The 12,861-nt window shown below is 37.1% G+C and overlaps 1 protein-coding gene across 1 annotated transcript; it reads right to left on the reverse strand.

Moving 5' to 3' along the window:
- Positions 1-276: 276 nt before the first annotated feature.
- On the reverse strand, positions 277-1,236 carry LOC123234140 (olfactory receptor 4K2). Its single transcript, XM_044660083.1, has one exon. It carries the CDS (start codon positions 1,231-1,233, stop codon positions 277-279), a length of 957 nt encoding a protein of 318 aa, XP_044516018.1. The 5' UTR covers positions 1,234-1,236.
- Positions 1,237-12,861: the final 11,625 nt, after the last annotated feature.

The raw sequence follows: 12,861 nt of genomic DNA on the forward strand, positions 1-12,861 counted from the left end.
AATATCTAATTAATATTCAATAACTTTGTTGAAGCAGATGTGGAAAATATATATTATATTTTATCTTTGCTTCTATCAGAAATTGTTTTTCTTGAAGAGGCCAAAAAAAGATTGCCTTTAGTACTTAAAAAATTATTTTGAACATATAGAAATTTTAAAAAATTTTAGGTTTTCCTCATAAGTGATTTGGCAATTGTCATTTGAAAAGTAACAGTACAGAAAACATGAAAGTGAGATCAGTTAGGGTGTTCAGAAGTGTCATCATGTCTTAACTAATTAGAAGTAATGAGGTGACTGTGATATCTTGTCAGAATTCAGATATCTATTTTTTAGTTTTCTCATGGCTGTCTTTACCTCCTGGTTCCTCAATGTATAGATTATTGGATTCAGGATGGGGGTGAAGATAGTGTAAAACACAGAGAGGACCTTGTCCACCAAGAAGCTGCTCAATGGCCACATGTAGATGAAGATGCAAGGCCCAAAGAACATGAAGACAACAATGAAATGGGCTGTACAGGTGGAAAGTGCTTTGGAGGACCCCCCAGAGGAATGGTGTTTGATAGTTACTAGAACAATTACATAGGAATTGAATAAGAGAATAAAGCAGGATAGAGCAATGATTCCACTTGTGGAGATCATGAAGAGTCCTAGTACATAAGTATCTACACAGGCTAGTTGGAACACCACAGGAAGGTCACAGAAAAAGCTGTCTACCTCATTGGGGCCACAGAAAGGCAAGTGAAGAGCAAATATCACTTGGCTCATTGAATGCATGACACCCACAACCCAGGAAGTCACTACAAGCATAATACACACCCAAGGACTTATAATAGTTGTATATCGGAGGGGTTTGCATATGGCAATATATCTATCAAAGGACATGGCCATGAGCAGAATAATCTCAGTGCCAGTAAAGAGATGCAAGAAAAATATCTGGGAGATACAGCCATCAAAGGAGATAGTTTTATGTCCAGTGAGATAATCAGTAATCATCCTGGGGGTAGCAAAGGAAGCTAGGGACATATCAATGAGGGAGAGGTTAGTGAGCAAAAAATACATGGGAGAATGAAGGTGGGAATCAGCAATGACTGTGATGACTATGAGGCTGTTGCCCACCATTGTTGCCACATAAAACAAAGAAAACACCATGAAGAAGAACAGCTGGAGGTCCCAGGAACTGGAGAGTCCCAACAAAACAAATTCAGACACAGTGGATTTATTGCCTATATCCATGGTCTCAGGGAACAGGTAAAGGACTGTAGAAAAGAAATCAGAGATAAATAAATAATGTTGGCATGGAAATTATAACTTCATGTTTAAAGATTTTATTCTTCATTACTTATTAGCTTTATTCTCACAACCACTGAAGCAACTTCAGATCCCAGAAGGAAGTTATCACATTGCCAGCTATTGTCTAAAAATTAGTGGAGAATAATGCATAAGGTTCCTTTGTTGATTATTAGTACATTTGTTTTAAAATGACATTTCAGCCTCTTCATCTGTCCCTAATTTAGAACAGTATAAAACATGCATTTTATTTCACGTCAGTAAAATAGAAGCATATCCTGTTGTATTGCACCTTTCCTGCTTATGAATTTTGTGTGGCTCATTGAGAATATAAGCAGCAAGAAAAAAGTAAATAACCTCCCATAGGAAAAGCAAAGTAGTCACAAAAACACAGGGAGGTGAAGAGAAAGAGGGACAAAGAGTAAGAGAAGTAAGAAGAGAAATGAAAAAAGAGGAGGAAATGAAAAAGAAAGGAAGTCATGGGAAGGAAAGGCTAGACAAAAGAAAGGATGGAAAACTAAAACAAAAGTATTTAACCATGACAATTGGCACACATTTCCCAAAAGAGTGGCTGTCATCACCTTGTGCTGATTCAGTACAGAATACTTTAGGAGAAGCAATGCCTACTACAGCCTGCTCCTTCAGTTGAATGACCAGCTAGATGGTATCTGAAACTTCCCCATTAGCAAAAGTCCCTCAGGTTTAGGTGCAAAGAAGGTGGAAGAAGGAACCTAAAACTGGCAGAATTGCTTCAGCTATTACTATAGCCACTGAATACTCCCTAGGAATCTGAAGTGGACAGAGGTAAATAGTTGAGAGAGATAAATAGTTAAAAGAGAGTTGAACCACTACTGTCCTATACTTCCTAAAGATAAATTTCAGACAGACAGACAGACAGACAGACAGAGGCAATACAGAAAGATGTCTGGTTTAGTCATTCACTATAAGTATTGAAATCACCTTTAGTTCAGGAGAGTAGACAGAGATGAAAGGGAAAATGAGATAGAAGCAAAAGTGACCCAGAACTTGGAGAATAGAAAGAAAGGAGTAGAAGGCAAATGGAGTCTATAGTGTCTCCATGACTATAGCCCACAGGCATAGCAACAGTCCCAGAAGAGGTCTTGAGCATTGGGCAATAAAAACTTCAACACTATTTCTCTCCCTATATCTATAATAATTAATTAGTAATTGTTTAGAAGAAAATTATCCTCTGGTGCTTCCTTATGTTCTCTCATCCCTATTCTCCCCAACACAATGCCAGCTACATCCTAATCCAACGGGCTCACTCCTTCTTCTGCACTCTTTGGAATTTTGGTTCCAAAGAAAATAAACTCCCTTCAATCTGCACCTTTTTCTCTCCCACTCTTTTCGTATATTTTCCCCCATGGGGGGCTGGGATTCCTTTGATCTTGTGGCATCCCTGGTTATCTTCTTCCATACTCCCAGTACCTTCTTTCATATTCATCCTAGGGAAGAATTAGAATATTCCTTTCTCCCTATTGCCACTTCCAGCCTCCCCCTTTTCTTTCATTAAAATTTTCTTCATTAAAATCTTCCACTCAATCAAAATTAAAATAGATGTAATATATTGCCACTCATACTATTATTACTCCTTTCTTAAAGAACTCAGGTCCTGGTTCACCTTTATCCAGGCCTCCCCCAATAACTTTCTGCATACTTGGAGACTTTAATAGATATGCAGATGTTTCTTTCGGTTCTCTAACTTCTCATTTCCCCAATCTCTTTAAGTCCCACAATAACCTATTCACTTTGCCTATAGAGATCGATACTCTATAACCAGAGACTAATCTGAGTGGCCTGGGTGGTCGCTGGACGCAAAGAATGAAACAGACTGCAAGCACCGCTTGTTAGCTCATTGTACTTCAAAAAATACTGAAGTAGCCACTTTATTATAAAGGAAATTAAAGATCCCCTTCCCCCAAAAGCCCAAGAAAGTTTCCCACAGTTACAGAGAGCAAGATTTTTACTATAGTCAAAACAAAAGCCTTAGAAGCCTTCAAGGCGTAGACAAAAACCTATGCTAAACTATCAACTACATGTGTTATCTTTAAGTGGAGCCTGGGACATCTCCATTAGGTCCGAAAGCCCCGTCAGTTTCTCGGCCTTGATGGTATTAAACAATTTTTTGAGCCTCATTATTTTACTTTAATTTTGGGCAAAATGCCCTGCCAAGGGTTCGGCCTTGGCTGTACCAGCCATCTGTGTTCTCGGGTAAAGGGGAACAGAGTTAGCCCCCCTCCTGCTGGAGTGCTGAGAGCCCAAAGCTTTTTCGATAAGACTATAATGTATTTTGAAGGAAGGTGAGAATTATGAAAGGAATCAAAAGAGGAATCTCAGATTTTTATCTTAGATATCCCACACCTGTCTCGTCCCTATTTAGGGTGGAAAGATAAATACACGGCTCTGCCTGTCTGTATTGATCTTTTGAGGGGGTCCAGATAAAAATATCTACTTGAGATTCTAATTTCTCTTAATAGCTCCCGACATTTGCCTAGTCATATTTAGGGATGGCTAGACTCCAACTTTCTGCTACCTGACCATATTATTTCACCTCTCTCTATCCTTCACTTCTTTCCCACATTTTTTCCCTCATTGACTTTCTTTCCCACCATCCCTCAGTGTTTTCATAGACCTTTAGAGCTGTTCTGACTTCCCTTTCTTCCTCCAGCCTTTATCTAAAAGTTACCCATTTCATCTTTACACTATCCTCTGCTCTTGAATTCTTTGCCCAGCGTCCTATTACTGCTTTCCTCTTGATTAAGCATAGCAATGGATTAATCTCACTGTCTCCTCCACTCTTACTCACAAACTGCTGAACAATGTTGGAGGAAGTCCTACAACTGGGCTGCCTAGTATCATCATAAATACACGTTATCCAAGCTCACCTGGACCTTCACTGAAACAAAGCAATCCTTTGATTCTTCCCTAATTAAAGCCCTATCTCATTTCCTGTAGAAGCCATTTCAAACTTTTTCTTCCCACCTAATGTCCACTACAATCCACTCTTCTCCACTGAGGATCTCATCATCACTTATTTTACTGAAAAATAAATACTATTTGACATAAACTCCCTCTTCTACCATTAGTTTCACTTCAAAAACTCTTGGTATCATTCCCCATTTCCTTCTCTTTTTCCTTGGTTTATGAAAAAGAGATGGCCTTTTTCTTCACAAGGCTAACTCCTCTACATGTACATTTGATCCCATTCCCTCTCCTCAGGGGGATAATACCTTAATATTATCCCTTTTCTTGAATCTTCAACCTCTGCATTTCAGCTGTCTTCCAATATTCCCAATTCTTGAAATACCTTCATAAATCATGTCATTCACTCAAGTTAACATTTTATATCCCAAAGTTTTTCACATTTCCATTTAATGTCTCCTCTTAGTCATCAATACTTTGCAATCTTACTTCTGACTTCATCACCCAACTGAAACTATTTTTCAAAGTTACCAGTGATCCCTCAATTGTGCAATTTAATGATCTTTTCTTGGTCCTCATATGTCTTAGTCTGCTGCATTTGACCCTGTTAAATTCCATCTCCTTCCATATAATCTTTGTCTCTTCATTTTCATGATATTCATCCATCCTCTTTCACAAATCTGACTTCTAAGTTGCCTTTGATAACTCATTGTCTACATAATACTCCCCTCCCATACTGTGGCTATTCTCAAGGGCCCTCTTTTTTTTCCCCTCTACACTTTTAGTAATATTAACAATTTCCATTCCTATATCTATATAACCAGCCTTAGTCTGTCTCTGGAGCTTCAGTTCCTTATTACCAATTGTCTATTGGACATATCAAAATGAATGTCATGAAGAAATCTTAAAGTTAACATGTCTAAAAGTGAGTTCATTGTCTTTTTTTCTAAAAGTCTGTCAAAGGGAGAATCATCTTTCCAATGTGTCATATTGAAACTTTTGACATTATCCTGGACTCTTCACTCTCATTCCATATATTCAATTGATCTAGAAGTATTGATAAAGTATGTTGGTAATAGTTACCCAGACATTCATTGACACTCTCAAAATAATCAAAATCTACTATAGAATTAGAGCATTTAAGGAAAGTTTTTATGAGAGGCACCACAGTCATCTTTCCAGTCATCTACAGTTTCCATATAGGATACTTTTCTGTACCAGAAATCTCTAATAATCACAAAACAAAATAACAAGTCAGATGCCACTGAAGTTGGGATTTTAAATCCAAACACACATCTGATTCATTTAAGTAGATATTTATGGATGATGCCAAAGTATAGACATAGGACCTTGAATAATTCAATTAAATTAAACTACTGTGCCTTATGCTGGGCCAAAACTAAACCAAAACTAACATGTAAGTTGAGAACAGGTAGGGATGAAATCAAAGGAATCTCAGAGGTCATCTAATCCAAAGACCCCATGCTGAAAAGCAAACCAAAGCCTAGGGAAGTTGAGTGATATCCTAACCTCATGCAGAGATAAGAGTCAGAGCTATCATTCAAACCCATGGTCTGATTTCAAGATCAGATTTTTTCCTCCCCCTCCCCACCACTGAATCCTCAAATCAATTATACAATTCAGGAGTTAATATTCTTTTAAAAGGGCCAGACTAATCCTCTAATCAAGCCAATCAGAAGTAATGTATAGCTCAAACTATGAACCATTTAACATTATTCATAATCTTTAATTTCAAGAATTCTATGTCTTACTTATGTTTGTATCTCTGACACAACATAAGCACATCTTAAGTATTTAATAAAGTGGAAATTAATTTACTTACCATCCCTTATTCTGGAAACAAGTAGATATAGTTTTCCTTTAGAAGTCATCTAGTTTAACCCTCTCCTTTTACAGATGAGGAAACCAAGGCTTACAGAAAATAAATGATTTGCCCAGGTACCAAATCTGATAAGTATGAGAAGTAGGATTTGAACTTGGGGCTTCTTGCTGTACTTTTTCCTCTTGTTCTAGGTGATACATTTTAAGAAGGACAGTTGGGGAATTACACTTTGTGGGTCTGATACACATGATGAGTCATCAAAGGAAGTGGGTTGTGGGGTCATCAAGAGAGAAGGTGAGATTTGAAATAGCTTAGTCAAAGAATGAGATAGGTCATCAATTAGGGAAAAATAAAAAGGCTGCTTTGCTTCAGTAAAGGCCTAGGTAAAGTTAGATAACATGAATTTGTTGTGTAGTCAGTAACCCAGTTGTAGGATTCCCTCCGACTTTGTTTAGCAGCTTGTGTAGGAGTTAAGGAGGCAAAAAGAGGGAGTAATCCAGGCTTCAATAGAAGAGCAGCAATGCAACATAGGGCACGTGATTTGAAAGCAGAGATTAGTATGGAATGAAAATGGCTAACTATTGGGTTGATATTGGCAATAGAAGAAAAGGAATTCATAGGCATAGAATAGTATCCCATTTGATAATTAGAGAGGAGAATTCACATTTATATTGCCTTTTATAGTTTATAAAATGCAATTACCAACATTCTTTCTAATCCTATAATTTTTTTCAGTTTGGAAAATTTGATTATAAGGGTCCACATAGTATATTCGAGATGATGAAAGAAGTTTCTATTAAAATGTGGTTAATCAGATTAAAACTCTGAATCACAGAATTTCAGATTTGAAAGGGAGCTTAGAGGCCATCTAGTCCAGATTATATCAGAAACACAATCACCTTTACAATTATCCCTAACAAATACCATCCCTCATTTGCTTGAAACTTAAAAGGGACCTTAATTTAGTCTTTTCCACTTTAGGACATCTTTATTTATTTAAAGTTTTCTCTTCCATCAAGCCCAAATTTGTCTCTTTTCTACTTCCATCCATGCCTCTAAATTCTGCTCTTTTGGAGCAGAATGAAGAAGTCTAGTCCCTTTTCTACTTCAGTCCTTCAAATAGTTAAAAATAACTATTATGTTCTTCTAAAGTTCCTCTTCTTCATCATACACATTTTAATTTCCTTCAGATTATCATTATCTGCCATGAACTCAAGGCTTTTCCCCTTCTTTTGGATATTTTCAATATTTTAAATATTTTTTCCTAAAGTATAGCATCCAGAAAAGAACACACTTTTTTAGATCTGGTTTGACCACAGTCAAAGTATATGAAAATTATGACTTCCTTATTCTTGAATTCTATACCACATTAAATACAAATTCAAGATTTCATTAATTTCCTTGGCAATCATATCACACAACTGATTTATCTTGAACTTACTGTGCATCAACCTCTCCTCCCATTTTTTTCAGATGACTTTGTATTTATCTATACTTCTTCATGTTACAGTTATGAAGTTACTGTTGTTTCTTTCATCTAACTGTAAGTGGAACTCTCCAGTTTGAAACCATCCTTCCTAAAATGTGTCAACCAGAACTGAATTTTTCCATTTCAGATGCTAACTAGAAAAGAATATAGCAGAGTGCTGGACTGAGATACAGGAAGATCCAGGTACAAATTCTGCTTTTGATATTCACTAGCTGTGAGTCCCTGGGCAAATCATTTCTGTGAGCTTCAGTTTCCTCCTGTAAGAGGAGGGGATTAAAACAGAATACCTCTAAAGTCCCTTTTAGCTCTACATCTATGAATCTATAATTTGAAGATTACTATGTCTATAATGATTATCAATATTGAAAATAATTTTTCTATCCTCTGGTCAGAACCATGTAGAAAAGCAACTTTAGAATATTAGAGCTAGACGGAACTTTAGAAGCCATTGCACGCAACATCTTAATTTTTCAAATGAAGAAATATTAGACCAAAAAAAAAAAGAATAAGTGACTCATTTAGGATAATAGAGTTAGAGAAGAGTGGACTAGGATATTTAACCCAGATCTGCTGACTTAAAATTCATCATTCTTTCTAATATCCATAATAAATCATTTAGCCAATAAATATTAAGAGTCTACTATGTACCAGGGCAGCTAGGTGGACAGAATGTTGGGCCTGGAGTCAAAAAGACTCATCTTTGTGAGTTTAAATCTTGCTTTAGTCACTTACTAGCTGTGTGGTCCTAGGAAAGACAGCTAACCCTGTTTGCCTCACTTTTATCATCTGTAAAATGAGCTGAAGATGGAAATTGCAAACCACTCCAGTATCTTTGCCAAGAAAATCTCAAAAGGAGTCACAAAGAGTCAGATAAGACTGAAAAACAACTGAACAATAAAAACTATGTTCCAAGTACTGTGCTAAACATTTGAGGCTGCCACAATAAAATCATTTTTTACCTGTTGGAATCCAGTATAAGATAAGTCTATCTTAGATTTGATCTTATACATTTTGTTTCCTAAAATAACAATAAAATAGCACTAAATAATGGTCTCACAAAGGGAGTGGCAATGGCCTAGACTCTAAGGACAGGATTACTCTCTATAGAGCTCATCAGTTTCCAGAATATAGAGCTCCTTATATTTCTTTTACAAGTACTTGATTAGAAATGATTTGACAACATGATAAAAATTAGTTTTATAGGCAGTAGAGTAACAGAAAGCTAGTTGTACTGAGTGATCTCAATTCCAGTTACAGTATTTTTGCTACTTAGTTGTGGGACTTTGGGTGAATCTTTTCATTTCTCATTTCCTAAATTTTCTTCAAAATTCTAGATTTTATGCTCTACCATTATACTCACCCCTTTATGCCTTGATGCAATTAACACATGATCTTTGATGGAAATATAATCAAAAGACAAATCTTATAAAAGGATCAAATGTAGAGAGCAGCTAAGTGACTCAGTGGATTGAGAGCCTGGCCTAGAGATGGGAGGTCCTAGGTTCAAATCTGGTGTCAGATACTTCCTTGCTGTGTGACCCTGGGCAAGTCACTTGACTCCAATTGCTTAGCCCTTACCACTCTTCTGCCTTGGAACCAATACACAGTATTGATTCTAAAACAGAAGGTAGGAGTTTTTTTTTAAAAAAGGATCAAATGATTTTTGATGTATAAGGGATCCTAAAAATCATTAATCCATTTTCCTTCATTTTATGAATACTGAAAATCAGAAAAATGATTAATCTTGTTTAAGGTTGTACATTTATTAATAGAAGACCTGGAATTTAATTCTAGGTTTTCTGTCTTCAAATCAGCTATTATTTTCACTACTTCCATTACAGGGATTAATACCCTCCTCCTTCCCTTGTTATCTTCTCAACCTCCCCTGGCCATTCATCATGCCTTAATTCTTTTGGAAGACAAATCTTTTGGAAATTATCTTTACCTACCAGATCAAAAGTAAAAAACAGGACCAGGCTATAGCCCATCAAGTAGTCTTCAGCCCTGTAGTATGATGAGAATATTTTTAAATACCTGCTCTAGATGAATCATTAGTTGTTTAATAGCAATGGACAAAATGGAATTGATAGATAATTAGGAATAGAGAGAACACTCCTCTTGCAATGGGAGTTATTAAAACAACCAATCTGGCATTAGTATGGCACAAAGGGTTTTAGTATGCACAAAGGGAGAATACTTCAAGTATCCCTTAAAATATAAAAAGCACTGGTCTCAGATGGATATGAGAGATTCACAGGGTGGTCACTGAAAAGAATATCACCTCTGATTTAATCCCTTTAGGAGGAAGCATGGAATTCCAAGACTAGACAAATCAACAAGTAACTATTAAGTTCCAACTGGCTCTTAAGTATGGTACCTGTACCCAATACCTATAACTAGCACCTGTAACTGTTTCCTTCCTTATAAATTGAAGGAATTGGACAAATTAACCAATTAATCAAACAATTCACACAAACAATTTAGTGGTTACTATGCCCCAAGTATTTGTGTTGGGTACTAAGGAAACAGAATTTAAAATGAAACAGTTCCAGTCATCAAGGACCTTAAATTCTATCAGGGAAGACAACATGTACATATATACAAGAATATATAAAATAAATACAAAATGATTACAAGAGAATTGGGGAAGGGGAAGATACTAGTACCTGGAAAAATCAGGAAAAATACATTTTTAACTTCATCTGAAAGAAAACAAAGGATTCTAAGAGAAAATAATGTGGAGGGAATGCATCCTGGGCATGGTAGATAGTGCAAAGGCATAGAGACAAGGGTCTGCCTGAAATGTAGGAGATGAAGTGGAAGTAATATATAATAACTCTGGAAAGACAGATGAAAGTCAGTTGTGAAGGGCTTCAAATAAAAAAGAAAGGGGTAGTGAGAGGGCTCAGCAGAAAGAAAGCCAGACTTGGAGAAGGGAAATCCTGAGCTCAAATTTATCCTCAGACAATTCCTAGATGTGTGACCCCAATTGTCTATCTGTTACCACTCTTCTGCCTTGAAACGGATACTTCATATTGCTTCTAAGACAGTGGCATAAGGATGGGTTTTTGTGCAGAGGAGAGGGAACGAAAGGGAGAAGGAGACAGTTGCTGGCCGTTGCTGACAGTTGAGACAAGCAGAGGATTCTGGAGATTTTTTCTCCCAGGAGGGCGAAAGGAAGAAGAGTCTTCAGGCTTAGGACTGGGAGGAGTGAGAAGGGAGAAAACCCAGCTCTGAGCAGTCCTGAGGCCTTGCTGAGGATCTTTCTCTTGGAAATTGGAACCCTGATTCCCTGATCACAGCCATTTCACCACAACTCATTCTTCAAGACTACAACCATCTAGTCAGCTGAGATTTTTGATTCCATTGGGAGAAATCTCTTACACTCCTTCACCCATTACCCATCCTTGCTGAGAGACCCTTTTCAGTCAAAGCTTACAATTATAGGAAAGGACAGAAATAGGCACTCCAAAATCCCTCTGTCCTTCACCCCTTTCCTCAAACCTTGATTTGTGAATAATAAAAGCCATTTGACAGTCAGAGAGCATCCCAGTGTGCCTGAGAGACAATAAGGGAGAGGGGCTTGGTCTGGCAAAATCCATCTTTGAGCCAGACCACCCGCTGTGAAAATAACTGACCTGGGTGGGGGGTTTGAGTGAACCTCGTCCTTATTCAGGATCGGATTGGGGTGCCACATACCTCCTCTTGTAGGGAATCATTGCCTCCAACTTTTGAGGGGGGTCATGATAATCTAGGTTACTCAGTTTTGGGGTGACATCCCTTTAAAGTCTCCCAGTGTAATATTCAGTCCTAGGAGAGTACTGGAGGAGAAAGTCATCACACGGACCCTCTCTCTCTCTCTCCCTACTATCAACTTCTATTTCGGGGGGGAGGGGACTTCTACTGTTACAATTTTTAAGGGTTTTAGGGTAAGAAATAAAAACAAGAATAACATGAAATTTGATCCTAGAGATAATATGGAGTCACTAAAGTGTATTGAGTAGGGGGAAAGAATGTCATGGATTTACAAAGTTACTGACATAAGTAAAGGAGAGAATAGAATGAAGAGAGGATTGAAACAATTCAAAGTCTAGAGGTAGTCTAGAGGAGAGAGCACTGGCCTACAGTTAGATCTGAATTCAAATACAGCTTTACTAGTTGGGACAGTCTGGGCAAATCACTTTCGATTTCCCAAATTTCCTCAACTGTAAAATAGGGATAATAAAAGCACTTACCTCCCAGGATTGTTGTGATAATAAAATAAGGGAGCATTTGCATAGCACTAAGCATAACAGATGGCATGTAGATGATACTTAATAAATGCTTGTTTCCTCCCTTACTTTTTGAGGCAGTTAGTAAACATTTATTAATCACCTACTGTATGCCAGGCATTGTTTACAAAGAAATGTAAAAGGTAGTCCTTGCTTTTAAGGAACTCATAATCTTATGGAGAAGACTACACCCAAATATAATAAATATGTACAAACAAGATATATGCAGGATAATTTGGAAGTAATCAACATAGGGAAGAATTTGAAAGAAGCTAGGGAAGCCATGAAGGATAGATGAGGAGAGAGAACATTCCATGAATGGAGGACAGCCAGTGAAATGCAGAATTGGGAGACAGAGTACCCTATTCAGGAAAGATTACTTTGATGAGAATATTTTTATATTTATGTTAGCCAGCCTTTTTGATACAGAGAATATCTTCTGATCTTTTTATTTTTAGACAGGAACATTAACCTTTAGAGAAGTGCTGGTAAATTGTCTTACTGTGATAGAATATAGTATGGCAGAAAGATCACTGGCCTTAGAATCAAGACTTGGGTTTAAATCCCAGCTCTGACATATATTAGCTGTATGATCTTGGCGAAGTTACTTACCCTTTCTAAATGTTATTGTCCTCATTTGTAAACTAAGGATAGTTATGACACTAGAAGAGGCAGCATTACATAGTGGACAGAGAACTGCCTTTACAGCCAGGAAGACATAGGTTCAAGTTCTGCTTCTGATGAATGCATCTGGATTATACAGATCACTTATCCTGTCAGTGTGCTATGACAGATGTTACAGGGCCATCAGCCACACCAATAACACAATAGAGTGTTGCCACTTCCAAATGAAAATGTGATTGGGAAATATTTGACAAAATAAATAAAAATTCAATGACATATATCAGATTTCACTTATTTATTTATTCACATTGCATTTTAAAATTGTCAGTTTGCAATCCACAGGGATCTATATGTATGGATCAGTAGTGATCCCATTTCTATTTGAGTTTGACACCGCTTCCCTA

Source organism: Gracilinanus agilis, chromosome 2 (assembly GCF_016433145.1).
Source record: "Gracilinanus agilis isolate LMUSP501 chromosome 2, AgileGrace, whole genome shotgun sequence".
NCBI classification, from domain to species: domain Eukaryota; kingdom Metazoa; phylum Chordata; class Mammalia; order Didelphimorphia; family Didelphidae; genus Gracilinanus; species Gracilinanus agilis.